The following is a 17,437-nucleotide window of genomic DNA, read 5'->3' as shown; positions in this document are numbered from 1 at the left end:
ACTCTTGAATGGCATCGTCGAGTTACACCATAAATCTGTCCCTCATCAGGGAGACAAAATGAAAAGGGCTCCCCGCCATAAAACATCTGTAACAGTTCCATCCGCCACTAACACGTAATGGGGTAATTACCGAGCGGGGGGCGGTTGGTTTCAGGACATCGCCGAACCCCTTTTCTTTAGTGAGGCTCATGGAATGTTAAGCCCAAGTCGATCATGGATGGAGGTGCATAATTAATGCCTGATCTTTTTTTTTTAGGAAGACTATTCGCTCCCAGCCGGCCGTTCTCCACACCTCCTAATCAAGCGCAATTGAGGTTAACTGTATTGTGCTGAACTGAAACGCTAGACAGGTAAGCTGCAAAGCCTCATGACTAATGGATGGTGCGAGCCAGCAAGGGCTGTGACCTTTTGAGACACCCCAGGCACCATCTACAGAGCCCGGAGGTGTCCATCAGGCCGACTTACCAATCAAGTACCCCAGTTCAATCCCCCGGCCCGCCCCGTTCACGCAGGGTCTGTTCTTGCTAGCTCGCTGCTCATGCCCAGTGTTTGTTTTTCTCAGTGGATCACTTTACAGTACAACTCCAAACGCTCCATTGTTCCCGGCGGCGCAAGCTTGTTTTTATGAAATCAAGCAGGCTCGTAGGTCTCCGGCTCACTCGAACTTTAAGTCAAGTTTTAGGAGTAGCAGTCGAGGCGCACGGCCAGCAGCGCAACCAGATGGAGGGTGGCAAAGAGGTCGCGTCCCTGCCCCACCACTAAACACTGCTATTGTCTGATCGGCTGTGCAAATTTACCCTGCTCTTAGCACACACTCTAACCAAACCCCAAGACAAGACGCACACACACTTAACGACAGTAACCAATACCAGACCATTGTCTCTAAACACTCAATTGAGCCGCGAGTGTGACAACGCCTAAATAGTTTCCAGAAAAATAAAGTATCTTGTCAAACAAGTGTGTGAGACATTCATCATTGCGGACACCCTGCAAATATTTGCGTATTCTCCCTTTCTTAAACTAAAGCAACCAATCCGGAACGCTCTCCACACGCTACTATTAGATTTGAAATGTTAACGAGATAAAAGCACCGACTCGGTTTTCAAAATGGCCCCCGGCATGTGTTATAATGCGATTAGCAGGTAAGCTAAAGCCAGGTGCTACTCAAAAGCATGTGACAGAAGAGGGGAAACTCAACAGATGCCCCATTAGAGGAACCCTTTTTATCATCTGTCCTTCTCTGTCATGTGTTTTCTGGCAAATCAACAGCCACTAAATTCTTTGGCCTCTATCGATATAAAACCTTATTCAGAATTTCCTTATTCAGAATAACATTATTCAGAATTTCCAGTTGTGTGTTTCACATAAAAAAAGAATATTATACAGGTTTTGAACAACATGAGGATCTGTCAGTTCAGACGTTCATAATCCTAATAATGAGTTCAAAGTCTGTTCTAATAGAATCACTAGACAGCAAGGTTGGAAAATATAATTGTGTATAGTTATGTATAATCATTGTATAATATTTTATTTTTGATGCTGGACAATGTTGATTTGGGTTCAAATTTCTCTGTAAGGAACTGTCAATTCAGCAGTTCATAATCCTAATAATGAGTTCAAGGTATGTTCTAATAGAATCAGTAGACAGCAAGGAGGGAAAATGTAATTGTGTATAGTTATGTATAGTCATTGTATAATATTTTATTTTTGATGTTGGACAGTGTTGATTTGGGTTCAGATCTCTCTGTCAGGAACACCTTTTTTTACATTCCTTCTTCTTTGTCATGCATTTTCTGACAAATCTTCAGTTGCTAATTTCTTTGGCATGTATTGACATGAACCCTTATTTAGAATATCCTTATTCAGAATAACATTATTCTGAATTCCCATTTGTGTGTTCCACATAAAAAAGGCTTTGAACAACATGAGGATCTGTCAGTTCAGCAGTTCATAAACCCAATAATGGGTTCAAAGTCTGCTTTAATAGAATCACAAAACAATAAGGCGGGAAAATATAATTGTGTATAGTTATTATGTAAACTTTTATTTTTGATGTTGGGCAATGTTGATTTGGGTTCATATCTGTCAGGAACACCATTTTTTTATCTCTCCTTCTCTGTCATGTGTTTTCTGGCTAATCAACAGTCACTAATGGCTTTGGCCTGTATCCATATAAAATCTTATTCAGAATTTCTTTATTCAGAATAACATTATAAAAAAAAATCCATTTGTTTGTTCCACATAAAAAAAAAAAACTTTATACAGGTTTGGAACAACATTAGGATCTTTTAGTACAGCAGTTCACAAACCTAATAACAGGTTCAAGGTCTGTTCTAATAAAATCACAAGACAGTAAAGCAGGAAAATATAATTATGTACAGTTATTGTATAAACTTTTATTTTTTATTTTGGACATTGCTGATTTGGGTACAAATCTCTCTATCAGGAACACAATTTTTTCATCTCTCCTTCTCTGTTATGTGTTTTCTGGCAAATCAACAGCCACTAATGGCTTTGGCCTGTATCGATATAAAACCTTATTCAGAATTTTCTTATTAAGAATAATGATTTAATTTGTTTGTTCCACATAAAAAAAGAATATTATACAAATTTGGAACAACATGAGGATCTTTTAGTTCAGCAATAATAAACCTAATAAAGTTCAAAGTCTGTTCTAATAAAAATGCAAGACAGTAAGGCAGAAAAATATGATTGTGTATGGTTATGTACAGTATAGTTATTGTATAAACCTTTATTTTTGATGTTGGACATTGTTGATTTTGGCTTTTCTCTGTCAGGAACACCTCTTTTTTCATCTCTCCTTCTCTGTCATGCGTTTTCTGGCAAGTCAACAGCCACTAATGGCTTTGGCTTGTATCGATATAAAGCCTTATTCAGAATTTTCTTATTTAGAATAACATCATTCAGAGTTCTTATTTGTGTGTTCCAGATTTAAAAAAAAAAGAACATTATATAGGTTTGAAACAACTTGAGGATGGGTTCAAAATCTGTTATTACAGAATCACAAGACAGTATGGGGGGAAATATAGATATTTATAGCTATTGTATAATCTTTTGTTTTTGATTTTAGAAAATGTTGATTTGGGTTCAAATCTCTCTGTCAGGAACATTTCCCTTTCATGCATTTTCTGGCAAATCAACAGCTTTGGCCATTATCGATATAAAACCTTGTTCAGAATAACATTATTCAGAATTCATATTTGTGTGTTCCACATAAAAAAAGAACATTATATAGGTTTGGAATAACACAAGTATCTCAGTTTAGTATTTTGCAAGCCTAATGAGTCTCAAGTCTGTTCTGACAGGATCGCAAAACAGTAGGGGGAAATATAATTGTTTATAGTTGTGTGTAGCTATTGTATAATTAGATAGGATAGGATAGATTAGATAGCACCTTTAAAAAGGTGAAAATGCTTTCCTTATCTTTTGTTGTGGATGTTGGATATTGTTCATTGTTCAAAACTCTCAGACAGACGCCCCATTAGAGGAACACACTTTTTTTTTCATCTGTCTTGCTCTGTTATGTGTTTTTGTGAAAATTATCAGCCGCTAATGGCTTTGGCCTGTATCGATATAAAACCTTATTCAGAATTTCCTTATTCAGAATAACATTATTCAGAATTCCAATTTGTGTGTTCAACATAAAAAAGAATATTACACCAGTTTGGAAAAACTTGAGGATCTTTTAGTTCAGCAGTTCATAAACCTAATAACAGGTTCAAAGTTTGTAATAATAGAATCATAAGAAAATATAACTATTATTTTTGATGTTAGACATTGTTGATATGGGTTCAAATCTCTCTGTCAGGAGCATCTTTTATTTTTATCTCTCCTTCTCTGTCATGCATTTTTTGGCAAATCATCAGCCACTAATTGCTATCGATATAAAACCTTTTTCAGAATTTACTTATTCACAATTTTCTCTTTACAGGTTCAGAAAAACACAAGTATATTGCCTCAGCATTTTGAAAACCTAATGGGTCCCAAGTCTGTTCTGCCAGGATCGCCAAACAGTAGAGGGTGAAATATAATTGTTTATAGTTGTGTATAGTTATTGCATAATTAGATAGGATAGATTAGATATGATCTTTAAAAGAGAGGTAAAAATGCTTACCTTATCTTTTATTGTTGATGTCGCACATTGTTCATTGTTCAAAGCTTTCAGTCAGATGCCCCATTAGAAGAACACACCTTTTTTTTTTCATCTGCCTCCCTCTGTCATGCATTTTTCTGCAAATCAACAGCCACTAATTGCTTTGACGTCAATTGATATAAACCCAAAAGCATTTTCAGAGAACACTGCTACAAAATTAGATGAAAGATAATCTGACCTTTGACCCCAAGGCATGGGCAAGTGTATGTACTGTTTGGGTCGGCCTTTTGTCTTTGTGTCGAGTCCAGCGGATGAATGCAGGGCTACATTGGGGGTCAGTCAAGGCATCTGCCACCCTTCAAGCACGCTCTCATCCACCCTCCATCTTCCCATCTGTGTGAGCTGCAGTCCTTCTGTCTCCTCAAACACACACTCCTCCTTACTGTCTTTTGATCTGTCTCCCTGCCCATTCAGTTTTATGAACAGGCTCCTGACACATGTGTCCTGTCCTTACGTTAAACCTTAAATTTGAATCAGTAAAAATAAAAACAGAATGTGTGCTTAACTGTGACATTTTGCATGCTTCCAAGCATTTAAAATACAGCATTTGTGGCATAATGTTGATTATTACTACAATTCTATAGTTTTTACTTGTGCCTAGTTTAAAAAAAAATGCAAAAATCAAGGTTACAGTGAGTTACTTCCAAAGAAAGTAAACAGGGCAAAATCTTCTCAAAATTTGTGCATTATTCACTGTAAAACCCAACAAGTTACGATAACTCAAACCGTTTGAGGAAACCGATTGCCTTAAACCATTTAAGTTTTAAAACCAATAAATATGAGTACTATAAACTCATCTACATTGAGTTTAGTTAATTTAACTCAATGTAGATGAGTTTATAGTACTCATATTTATTGGTTTCCTCAAACGGTTTGAGTTACCGTAACTTGTCGGGTTTTACAGTGATACAGTTATTTTTAAAATTGTGAACTATATGAGCTTTCAAACTGTTTTTAATTGACATAAATGTCATTTTAGGGTTTATGGCACTGCATTGTATTGGCGACAAAGTGCATATAGCTTTACACAGAAATAGTAAGCGATTTTCTTATACTAAACTCTAATGCACATTTCACAAGTTTACATCTTACTGAAACTATTGATGGTTATGAACCCTATTTACTTCTCAATGTCTCATTGTAAACCAGATTTTGCTTTAAGGAAAATAAGGAAAACATTTAAATACATATGTGACCCTGGACCACAAAACCAGTCATAAGGTTAAATTTTACAAAACTGAGATATATACATCATATGAAAGCTCAATAAATAAGCTTTCTATTGATGTATGGTTTGTTAGGATATATAGGACAATATTTGTCCGAGATACATCTATTTGACAATCTGAAATCTAAGGGTGCAAAAAATCAAAATACTGAGAAAAACACCTTTAAAGTTGTCCAAATTAAGTTCTTAGCAATGCATATTACTAATCAAAAATTACATTTTGATAGGTTTACAGTAGGAATTTTACAAAAAATCTTCATGGAACATGATCTTTACTTAATTTCCTAATGATTTTTGACATAAAAGAAAAATCAATAATTTTGACCCATACAATGTATTTTTGGCTATTGCTACAAATATACCCCAGCGACTTAAGACTGGTTTTGTGGTCCAGGGTCACATATTTGTTATTATACCACAAATGCTGCTAGATAAGCTTGGCTTCACATTATATTAAAATATAATTTGTCCCACCTTTGAATTATGCTTTATTAATGTCCATTTGATGAATCCATTATTAGTAACTGATTTGTAAGATTAGAGAGCTTCCCAGAATCAAGAAAGAATCAAAACTGTATATCTTAGAGATTAAGCATTACCACAGCCCTCCACAGTCGAAATCCTGTCTGATAACTCCACGCACAGATGTGATGTGTCAAGGCTATTTATGAAGAACATTCCCCAAAACTGCACTGAAAGGTATCTGTCCATCTGCCAGGCATTTCACTGTACAATTTTATGAAAGAAGCACACACACACACACACACACACACACAGACACACACATTAGACATAACATTCAAATAAACAGTGATGTCTCAAGAGGCATTCCCGACAGTAGAAGATAGCTCTCCAATGACCAGGAAGAGCCATTTACTTAATGCAGCACTGAGTCCAGGAATGCACTGAGGAACCCGGAATGGTAAACTCTGCATTCCATTTTGCTAAACACCCTCTGTATCTTCTGCATTCCGATCTCCATCTACTCTTTCTATGAACCCGGCCATTATTTCATAAATCATAATCAAATAAGAGACATCTCAGGTCTGCAGTCGGTCTCCGTTTCTATCCTTTAATAGTTCACTTATGTTCTACAAGGATTAAGAAACAGATTCTGATCAGTTTCATGGTCCAAAGTGCCGGAAAAACCTCAAATAAGGATCCAAATGCAAAATACGGTCAAGCTGACATGAAGCCTGTCACATCTAGTAAGGCAATCCCCATTATTTTATCCAAAGTAAACTTATCCCATGTGTGCCTTTCGACTTAACTATTTATTCATACTGTCCACTATAAACTTTTAATGAGTAGAAAATCTAAATGAAGAAAGTTAAGGTTCTATTATAGATAAATATATATAATATACCACAAGTCAAAAGTTTTTGAACAGTAGGATTTTGTTTGTTTGTTTTTTTACAGAAGTTTCTTCTGCTCACCAAGCCTGATTTTATTTGATCCAAAGTACAGCAAAAACAGTACAATTTTGACATATTTTTACTATTTAAAACAACAGGTTTCTATTTGAATATATTTTAAAATGCAATTTATTCCTTTGATTTCAAAGCTGAATTTTTAACAACATTACTTCAGTCACATGATCCTTCAGAAATCATTCTAATATTCTGATTTGCTGCTCAAAAAACATAATTATTATTATGATGAAAACAGCTGAGTAGAAAGTTTAGAAGAACAGCATTTATCTGAAATAGAAATCTTTTGTAACATTAAAAATGTTTTTTCATCACTTTTGATCATTTTAAAGCATCCCTGCTAAATAAAAGTATTAATTTATATAATTTCTTTCCCAAAAAGAAAAAAATGTATACTGACTCTTTTGAATTGTATAGTGTATAATATTACAAAAGCTTTTTATTTCCGATTAATGCTGTTCTTAGGGTCTTTCTATTCATCAAAGAACACTGAAAAATATTTATACTCAACTGTTTTAAATACTGATGATAATAATAATAATAATAATAAATGTTTCTTGAACAGCAAATCAGCATATTAGAATGATTTCTGAAGGATCATGTGACACTGAAAAACTGAAGTAATGGTGCGGAAAATTTAGCTTTGAGATCACATGAATAAATTACATTTTAAAATATATTCAAATAGAAACGAGCTATTTTAAATAGTAAAAATATTTCAGAATTTTTTTGGATCAAATAAATCCAGGCTTGGTGAGAAAAACAGATTTCTTTTAGAAACATTAAAAACTTTTGACTGCCAACTTAAAATGTTAAAAATGTGTATATAGAGATTTTTAAAGTCAGTGCACAATTACATGAATAAAAAATGCTAAAATAATTAAAACCTACTGTGTTGCCGTGTTAAATCTTGCAGAGTGAGTTCTTGTGTGTGTCCATCTGTTTAGACAGATCTAAAAGGACCTGTTATGGTTGATGAGATCCCACCTGACACAGCGCATGCTGTCTCCATCCTCATTCTGAAAGACATTATCATTGTAAGTGTCATTCGCAGAGACAGCTAAAGAGCACATTAGCATCTTTTTCCCCTCCTTGAACAAACATGTGTAGAGTGACATGATACTGTAACAGAGTCTGGACAACATATAGCATTTCAAAGCAATTTCCTAATTGCTTCCAGGCCAAGGCCGATGCCTATATGGAAGCAATCCCTCCCTTCAACCTTTTCATCTGAAGATTGGGAAACATTACAGTGTTAAGAAAACTTGACCCGCGGATGGCTAATTCATTGGAAAACAGCCTGTTGCTCATACGCTCAGATCCACGCTGGAGATGCATTTCCTTGAATCTCTGTGGTCCACATGTTTCAAACACTGAGAGGTGACTGTGCGAGGCATTACTCTACGACATATTAGCACCATTACACGGGCATGATTATTGGAGCAGAAACGTATGCGAGGATAAAAACTCTGCTAATAATGCACTGTGAAAACGAGCCACACAAATCCCATGGGGCTTTAAAACCGTCTGAGAGCTAATAAAAATGTGAAACAGATCAGGTGAAGAGCTGGATTATCTCAGGAGAGGATCTGTCAGTAGAATGGAAACAAAAGATGGACACATGAAAAGAAGCTGCTGAGTGAAAAAACGAATAGAAATGTTAGACTTCACACAGGGCTGAAACATTTTAACTCTGTGTGAAACTAAATGGGGGGGGGGCAAATCACCTGCACAGGCCCATAAGAATGTCACTTGTGTGTTCCTTAAGTCAAATTGTTTAGCATTTAGTTTTCATGCATTTAAAAAATACAAGTGCAACTTTCAAAATGCAGTTTACAAAAATACAACAAGCATACAGTATTTTTTTAAGTTGAAACATGGCTTTCAACAGCTGCTGCAGTGGCTTCTATTAGGTCATCATCTCCTGTTTCCCGGGACAATTATTTAACCCTACTGATAAAATTAGTTTCTCTTTTAAAGGGTTTGGGAGATTGATAACATATGATGTGGAATTAAGGACTTCCAGTGTGGTTTATGCCATAGAATGGTTTTTTTTTTTTTTTTTTTTTTTTTTTTTACCAAAAACTGCATGTGGTAGAAAATAAGAATCAGTCTTTCTTTATGTAGATAAATTTGATGTGATGAATTTTACAGATTAGATTAAACAATTTTAACCAAGTCTGATTTACTGCCGACCAGTATGACATTTCATTGATATACTACATTTTAATAATATGATATGTATATACAGTCAAACCAAAAATTATTCAAATACAAAATATATTTTTTGACATTGGGTGCAGGACACTACAGTTCATTTATGTAAGTGAGGATAGTAAAATAAAGTAAACTGTGACATATTATACCCAAAAATTCTTCATGATGATTTGACACTTTGACCTGACCATGTTTTGTCACATTACCTTTCTATCAAAGTTATCTGACATTATCAAGATGAATTTGAGTTATTTTAAATAGTAAAAATCTTTCAGAATTGTACTGTTTTTGCTGTATTTTGGATCAAATAAATGCAGGCTTGGTGAGCAGAACAGACTTCGTTCAAAAACATCAAAAATCTTACTGTTCAAAAACTTTTGACTGGTAGTGTATAATATTCACTTTAGCAACTTAAAATGTTTGACACTTTGACCTGACCATGTTTTGTTACATACCTTTCTATCAAAGTTATCTGACATTATCAAGATGAATTCGTTCTGACACAGTTTAACTCTTGAGTTCGTCATATGGTATTACAACTTTCTAAACTATATAGCGAATAAACTGATAATGTGAGAAATGTTGAAGGTGTCTGAATAGATTTTGGTTTGACTGTAATTCATTTGTGATTATCGAGATGAATTTGTTCTGACAGTTTATATCTCGAGGTCTTGTCCTATTTTATTACCATTTTATAAACTATAGCGAATAAACTGTGATGATGTAAGAAATGTTAAAGATTAAATTTGGGTTTGACTATAAAACCTTTGATTGCTCTGATAGATTTGACAGATTATATCAAAAACTGAAACTTTTTCCAATTTAATCTCTAGGTCGTTGACATGTAGTTAAAAACTATGATTGATATATAACTCAAAGTCAAGATTTAAATGCATCTTAGGAGTCAGTGGCACCACACAAAGTAAATTTATTCCTTTTATTAGTACAGTAATAGTGTGGATTATTATCCATTGATATACTGTATATATATTTATATATATTTGGGAAAAACCTTAAACTCTAGCTGAATGCACCTCAGAACGTAGATTCTATGCAATTATGAGGTAGACATCGATAATGGTATTTCCACCCTCAGCAATAATGAATACAATTTAAATTAAATTTGTTTTTATCAGCGTAAGAAATACACGATTATCATGAAACTCTGTACATCACAAATAATAAAATAATAATAGAATAGAAATTATAGCGATTTGAGTGCATTTATAAATGTACATTAACAAAGAAATGCGGTTTCGCATTTCTTCATACGTTGCACTTTAGGCTTTACTTTACAAATATTTACAGCTCATAAAATGAACAACAGTGCATTCAAAGCTAATGTGCATTTAAATAGAATCTCGCTTTCGAGTCTCTTTTTTTTCCTTGTCAGTCGATAGGGGAAAAAAACGCTCCTTCCAGACTACTTGGACAGTTGCGGAAGTGCATTTTGTAATTGTAAAGATGCAAACGTTGATGGATCTCCATTTTGTGTCTTCTCAGAAAGTACAAAATTACATTTTGTGGATTTTCACCTAAAGTCCAGGCACTTCAAAGAAACGTTCAAGCTTGAGTAAACTCCTCAAAAAAGCATCAGTCACTCACTCAAGAGTCAGTCTCTCGCTTTCTCTCTGTAGGGATGAAGCAGAATCGCTCTATGCCTTTTTTAGCGTTTGGTACATTCACCTTTGCCCCCAAGAGCTGAATATGACTCGTTGGTTGTAAAGAAGCGTTTCCAGGGCACTGCGTTTTGCTCATTCATTATTATCCATATAAAATACAGATGAGTTTGAACAGGTGCCCGTCTCCACATTCTTCTGAGTCCACAGAGATAATGGTGTAACACAATCCTCAGTGAATCCTGTCCAGACGGTTACGCACTAAATCTGGCGTTTCTTCTACCTGCCTCGTCGACTCGTTAGGAAATATTTAGTTTTTTTGGACACGTAATTACAAAAAGAAACCCAGCATGTGTGAGTAAAAAATGACGACAAACCTCCTCAAACAAGATTTTGTTCCAAGATTAGAGAAACTGTACACGCACTCTTGGCACAACCATTAACAGTGGCTGGTGGAGATCATTGAAATCGTCAAAACCGTCTCTGATGAAGAATCCCTTTTGCATAGGTGAGAATGCGCAGTTTGGGCGCGTCTGCACTCATCGTTCAAGTTTTTGTACGCCTTTTATGCCCTCGTGTGTGATTCGCTACCTACAGCCACACTGTTCTACCACCATGTCCTCGTACTGTTTGTACACGACGTTGTTGCCAGAGTCTATGTACAGTATACTAATGGGGCTGAGTTTTGTAGGGACGCAACAGCTCGGTGGCGTGCTGCTGGGGTCCATTGAGTTCATGAGCGTCTGAATAATGGCGTGGTTGGTCGGCTCCAGGTGCGACCTCAACGGGAAGTCGCACACGCCCTCGCAGTGGTAGGCTTCGTAATCCAGCGGAGCGATGATCCAGTCGTCCCACCCCAGCTCTTTGAAATTAACATGCAGCGCCTTTTTGCTGCATCTCGATTTGGACTTTTTGCCATGGCGTTTCCCATGGCGATTATTGAGCGCAGTTCTCCGTCTGCGCCTCGCTTTGAACTGCAGCGCGCTCTCCTCCTCCTCGTCGTCGTCTCCGCGAGACTTGATCTTCTCTTTCATCTCATTAAACAAGTTTTCCCTTTTCCTAGACCGCGTGTAGACCACCAATATGGCCTTTTCTTGCTGCGTTCGGCCGTGCCGATGGAAACCCAGTTGCTTCAGGTCGATTTCGGTGTCTGATTTGCCATGCGTAACCTTGAGCTGAAGACAAAGCTGATTCCCTTGATGTCTACTTTTAAAAATTCCCCAAACGTCCAGAACCTCCCATTCTGCTTTTCGGGAATCCTGAAGATCAATGGATCTGGAAGCCAACGGCCTCTCTGATCGACACGAGAGTAAATGAAGATTGTAGACGCCTGATGGGGACGGTTGGACATCCCCGGGCGTTTTACGAAATATCCTTAATTCAGCACCGACTAGCTCCTCTTTGTCTGAGAGAGTTGAGACATCAAACAGATACGTTTGTCTTCGCAAAGGAGAGAGCGTGAGATCGTCTGCAAGATAAAGAGAAATAATTGCTGTCAGATTTACTTAAAGTGACTCACATTCTCATAAAGGGCCCAGGTAAAACCTAAAACCTTATTTACGGCTCTCTTTTAGTCTTCACACACACAAAAAACACACAAAATGAAGTATAAAACAGTAGAAACGAATATGATTAAGACGCAGCTTAGTAACTCACAGTTGATATTATGTGTTTCACTTTTTCTTGAAGTTTGGTAACTAGCAAACATTCAAAAATATTTAATCATTTTAGAATTCATCTTGGAAATAAAAATGAAAAGGAAGATACATGGTTAAATAATAACTCTGCTGGCTCACATTCTCAGAGACCAAGCTTTATTTTAATTGGAAAGTGGGACTCAAAATCAAGTATAAAAGAGCATCCATCTAAAATTAGACAAGAAGCTGAATATGAGCAAAAAAGATAATCGATGAGAATTATTTGTGTTAGAGAAATAATTTCTGCTTGGTCAGGTTTAAACCAATTCTAAAATTAAAAGTTCTTAAATATTCTACACCTTATGTGCAGTACAGAACCCTTTTCTTATAAAAGAAAAAACTTTTTTGATGCATATGGTTCATCAGATCAGTATTAGTTTTATGGGTCTATAAAGCATCAGTACATCATTTCTAAATCTAAAGCACTTGATTTTTTTTAAACGTTTCTTTTAGAACGTAAAAACGTTCTCATTTGGATCTAAAGCGTTTTTTGGTTCTATTTGGGACTTCTATGTCATGTGGGTATTCTAATAGATAAACTGTTTGCAAAATAATTTGTCATAAATATGCACAGGTGACAACGCAAATAAGAGATATCTGGTAGCCATAGCGAGGAAGAGAGAGAGAAAGAGAGAGAGTAGGGGGGAAAAAGAGTGCGCCAGACACAAAGCGACATACTGTACGTGCTGAACAATGCACAATTAATGCATTCTTTCCCCTTCAGGAATCCAGAGGCCTAGTCGCACTTTATCACCGCCTTTTATCTCTCTGACTGACCAAACGAGAAGCATTTATCTGAATTCATGTGGGCTTGTGTATGTAAGAAATTTAGTTGAACTATTAGACTATTATCGCTCCAACTACGCCTTGGGCACAGATATCATTTAGCCTGAACAAAATCCCATATAAATACGTGCATAATTTTGAATAACACCAGACTAATTTTTAATATGGCTGTTCAACAGCCGATTGCTTTTTAATGCTTATTAGAAAATACTAAATCAAACCTTAAAAAAAAAACATTTAATTTTTAGTTTTAATTAATATTTACAACAGATAAATCGAAAATGATTATTATTATGACTTTCTTTGTCCATGCGTGAACATAAATGTCAAATAATTCTAATGAAATGTTTGTTTTCGTTCCTGTACACGTATGGTCCACATTAGCGTTTTTATAAGACCTCAAACAAATCGAATACAAGGTCACCAAATAATTAACAGTTCTGAATTCCCTCCCACCCCAATAAAAAGCACCCCGCTTATATTTCATCCCTTCCGCCAAAAACAACATCGTGATTATTGTGCATATAAAATACAAGTTGGACGAGTTTACGCGACAGCCTAAACAGATAACCGAGACAAGTGAAGGCCGCTAATAGAAATTCATAAATCACCTCAGCCGCACAATCGCTCGCTTTTAATCAATAAACATTCTTTTTCAATAATTTGATTCTGTACGACGGAGAGAGAGAGAGAGAGAGAAAGAGAGAGGGAGAGAGAAAAAGAGAGAGAGACTTCTCTTGGTGTGGCTACCGGGGCACCATCTGCGTTTTAATGAGTTACTTACAAGTGCCAAAAGTAATTTTCATACATTCCGTTTGTTCTTGTCTGATCTTGCAACCATAACGATCTAAAATTTGGGGAAATGTCTTATCTGTTTTGGAGGAAATTCCTTCCTGTTACACAAAAAGATTACTGCCTTATCATAATTGAACGGCGCTTGAGTGGAAATGATTCTTGATGACATTCAGCAGCGAATGACGCGCATGGTGCATATAGCCAAGACACTCTAGTGCAGCCAGGCAACTGGAACGGTTTGATTTTGCATCCAGTTTGGATGGTAAGTGTTACACACCGATTGCTACAGCACTTTAAGATGCTTATAAAGACGTTTTGATCCGTAACCCCGCGTAATGCACTACGCTATCCACAATTTAAAAACTATAATGCCTAAAAAGCAACAGTTGCAGACGTTCTGTCCAGTTTTTGCTCTTCCCTTTTGGTGATGTTCCACTGGCTGAACTAGTTCATTACGGGAGAATAGACAGTGTTTGATATGTTATGACATGGACACTCAATTAGATCACCCAGTTCAAATACTCCAATCAGCGGTTTGATGCAAAGCAACCCACAGAGGGTCCAGTGCAGGGTCATAGCCAATGACACATCAAATCAAAATCAGTGAGGAAAGTGAAGCTTTTTTCATCAAATCAGCTTGCGCTTCTGTTCTTTCTGCGAACGCGTTTTTCTGCAAAGGAAAAGTGCACTGTTTGCGCCGCATTCCTCTTTCGGTTGCGTTTTTGCGTTCGTTTTCCACACAATGTTCACACAATTACATGTTGCAAGGCAATTCAATATAAAATTGTTAAAAGAAAAACAAAAATCGTTATCTTTTAAAAGCATTTGTATTACGCAAACAAAATATTTAAAGCTAATTTAATACTTAATTATGTCCGTACGTAACTAGTTTTATCATAGAACTTTTTTGGGAAGGTTCAGCTCGGACTGCTTACACGCGAGGATGTAAAGGGAATGATTTATTGCCTTCATTTAGAAAACGCACCAATTAGTGTTTTATTGGCATGTTACCTTAGGGTCAGTGTAAAACTAATATAACTTTATACTAGCTGAAATATAAGGTCGTGCTGACCATTAAATTGCGGCCCAAGCAGGACGAGTGATCTCCAAATCCTTAGCACATGAACAAACTCATTAGAGTTATTCATCTAATTTCAAGAGAAAATCTCATTTTTTTTACCTCTAACAATAATCTAGATCTATGTCTATATATAAATTATAATTCTATTTTACTAACAGAAAGTCGTTGCTTCACGAGTACACACGAGTTTGTGTTTAAAGCATACATCATTTTAAAATAATTACAGCATGTGCTTCAATATCACAAAGCCTTCAAAATAAAATAATGGTTGATTAGTAAATATTAAAACTGCATAATTCAGATAGATAATGCATGTAAGAAAACAGAAAAAAACAAAACAAACCTTTTCCCCTGTCTACAAAACTCGTTATGGTATTTGCAGACTTTGAAGAGCGGAAAAAACTTGCATTGAGCCCCAGTTTTTCAGCGGCGGAATAAGTCCTGTATATAGAGATCATGTAGTCGTGAGGAACAACCGGGTCCTTTAAATCATCCCGACGACTCGAGCCCGGAGAGGATGCGAAAATCTCTTTAAGAAATTTGGGTGACCTTTGTCCATCATACGCGCTCCTGGCACCCTTGCTCCTTTTCTGCGATAGAAGCGCAGCTGACTGGCAACACGGTAAACTCCAAAGGAAAATGAAGAGCGTGTAAAAGGCGACCGCTCGCAAGGCATCCATGGTGTTACTGTCCCAGAAAAAATGAAGGCGAGCCGTGTCTCCCAGTGAAGCCGGGTTTTTTTTTTGGTTTGTGTTTGTTTCACAGGCGCGGACAGCGCGGGATCTGTGTTGCGTGTCTCAAGTGAAGTGCGCTGTACGCTCAAGAGAGCGAGGCTGCAGACACACTCGCTCACGAGTCACGCCCACTCCACAGACGCTCCTGTATTTACTGGAGAACTTCTCCAGACTCTCTATACACCTCCTAAGTGTTCTTGTTTTCACGTCATTATAATATTTGCTATATAAACTTAATGTAAAAACATTATTATTAGTAGTAGTACTAGTAGTAGAGGCATTATTATTATTATTAATGACAATGATGGTGATGATAGACTAATAGCATACACAATAACAATGGCATATAATAAAGAATAAAAATTATAATAAGTGCCATTTCATGCATAAAAAATGAAGATTAAATATTTATATTTTATATGTTTGAATTTAAATTAGTGCTGGGCAACGATTAATCGCAACCAAAATAAAAGTTTGTGTACATAAATGTGTGTGTGTAGTGTGTATATTTATTATGTATATATAAAGACACACATACACTATATATTTTGAAAATATGAAAATATGTATATAGTTATATTCATTTAATTTATATTATATGTAAATATATTTAATATAGCCTATAAACAATGTTTCTTAAATATATAGATCCATGTGTGTGTATTTATATATATATAATATATACACACAGTACACAACTTTTATTTTGAATGCGATTAATCGTTGCCCAGTACTAATTTTAAATGTATAAATATTTATTATTTGCTATTAATAACTGAAGTGATTAATATACATTATAAAGTATAAAATACATAGAGACAGACAGTCTTAAAGACAAAGCAGGGCTTAAAACAACGGCATCTAGGGTGTCAGAAATTAATTCAAAGTTTAATTACACAAAGTTTTTTGCCTATATTTGGCCAAAAACGAAGTCACTGAGGGAGGGGGTTATGGTTTTCTCTCTGTCTCTGCACCAGCAACACAACAGGATGCCAGGCCTTCCAAGTAGACTAACATGTTGACAGAGGTTAACAGGTCGACAAAAATATTCACAGATCTAGTGCACTGACTACAAGTACCTCACTGCAGGGCACATCGTCTCTCGAAGAACGGCACCAGTAGCGTAGAAAATAAAAGTTGCTTATTAAATCAAGACTGTTATAATGAAAGGTCGAAATTGAAGACTTATTTGCAGGGGAAGAACAGGTTAGGTGAGAATATATAGTTATAAACTGTAACTAACCAGAAAGCTTTAAAATGTTCTAAGTTTTAATCTTCAGTGGAATACAGTTGTATTAAAATTTATGTCCAAATTAATTTCCAGGCCGTCATGTTTACGCATGTTTACTAAAAGTCCTAAAGCTGAAATGCATTATTGTAACTGTCAAGTAAAAAGTCTCACTTATTTTCTCACAGAAACTGGCGGTAGACGCTTGGTTAATTCTCCAGCTTCACCTGTCCCGTTATCCTGCGCTGCACTGCCTCCTTGCGGTCATAAATTGCAACAGCGTTGCATTTCGAAGAAAGAAATGGCTTAAGTACACATATTATAAAAATAAGACAACCCAACAAAATTCATGTTTAATTAGTCGATGTACACTACCGGTCAAACGTGTTTAAACAGCAAGATTTTTTATGTTTTTTTAAAGAAGTCTCTTCTGCTCACCAAGCCTGCA

At 36.0% G+C, this 17,437-nt stretch overlaps 1 protein-coding gene across 1 annotated transcript; it reads right to left on the bottom strand.

Moving 5' to 3' along the window:
* Positions 1 to 9,960: 9,960 nt before the first annotated feature.
* On the bottom strand, positions 9,961 to 15,814 carry gdf6a (growth differentiation factor 6a). Its single transcript, XM_073847389.1, has 2 exons — positions 15,371 to 15,814; positions 9,961 to 12,136 (listed from the first exon to the last, which is right to left on the bottom strand). The coding sequence occupies exons 1-2, from the start codon at positions 15,705 to 15,707 to the stop codon at positions 11,256 to 11,258; spliced, it is 1,218 nt and encodes a 405-aa protein (XP_073703490.1). The 5' UTR covers positions 15,708 to 15,814; the 3' UTR covers positions 9,961 to 11,255.
* Between the last annotated feature and the right edge of the window lie 1,623 nt (positions 15,815 to 17,437).

Source organism: Garra rufa, chromosome 9, assembly GCF_049309525.1.
Source record: "Garra rufa chromosome 9, GarRuf1.0, whole genome shotgun sequence".
NCBI classification, from domain to species: Eukaryota; Metazoa; Chordata; class Actinopteri; order Cypriniformes; family Cyprinidae; genus Garra; species Garra rufa.
This window is presented reverse-complemented; position numbering and strand designations above follow the sequence as displayed.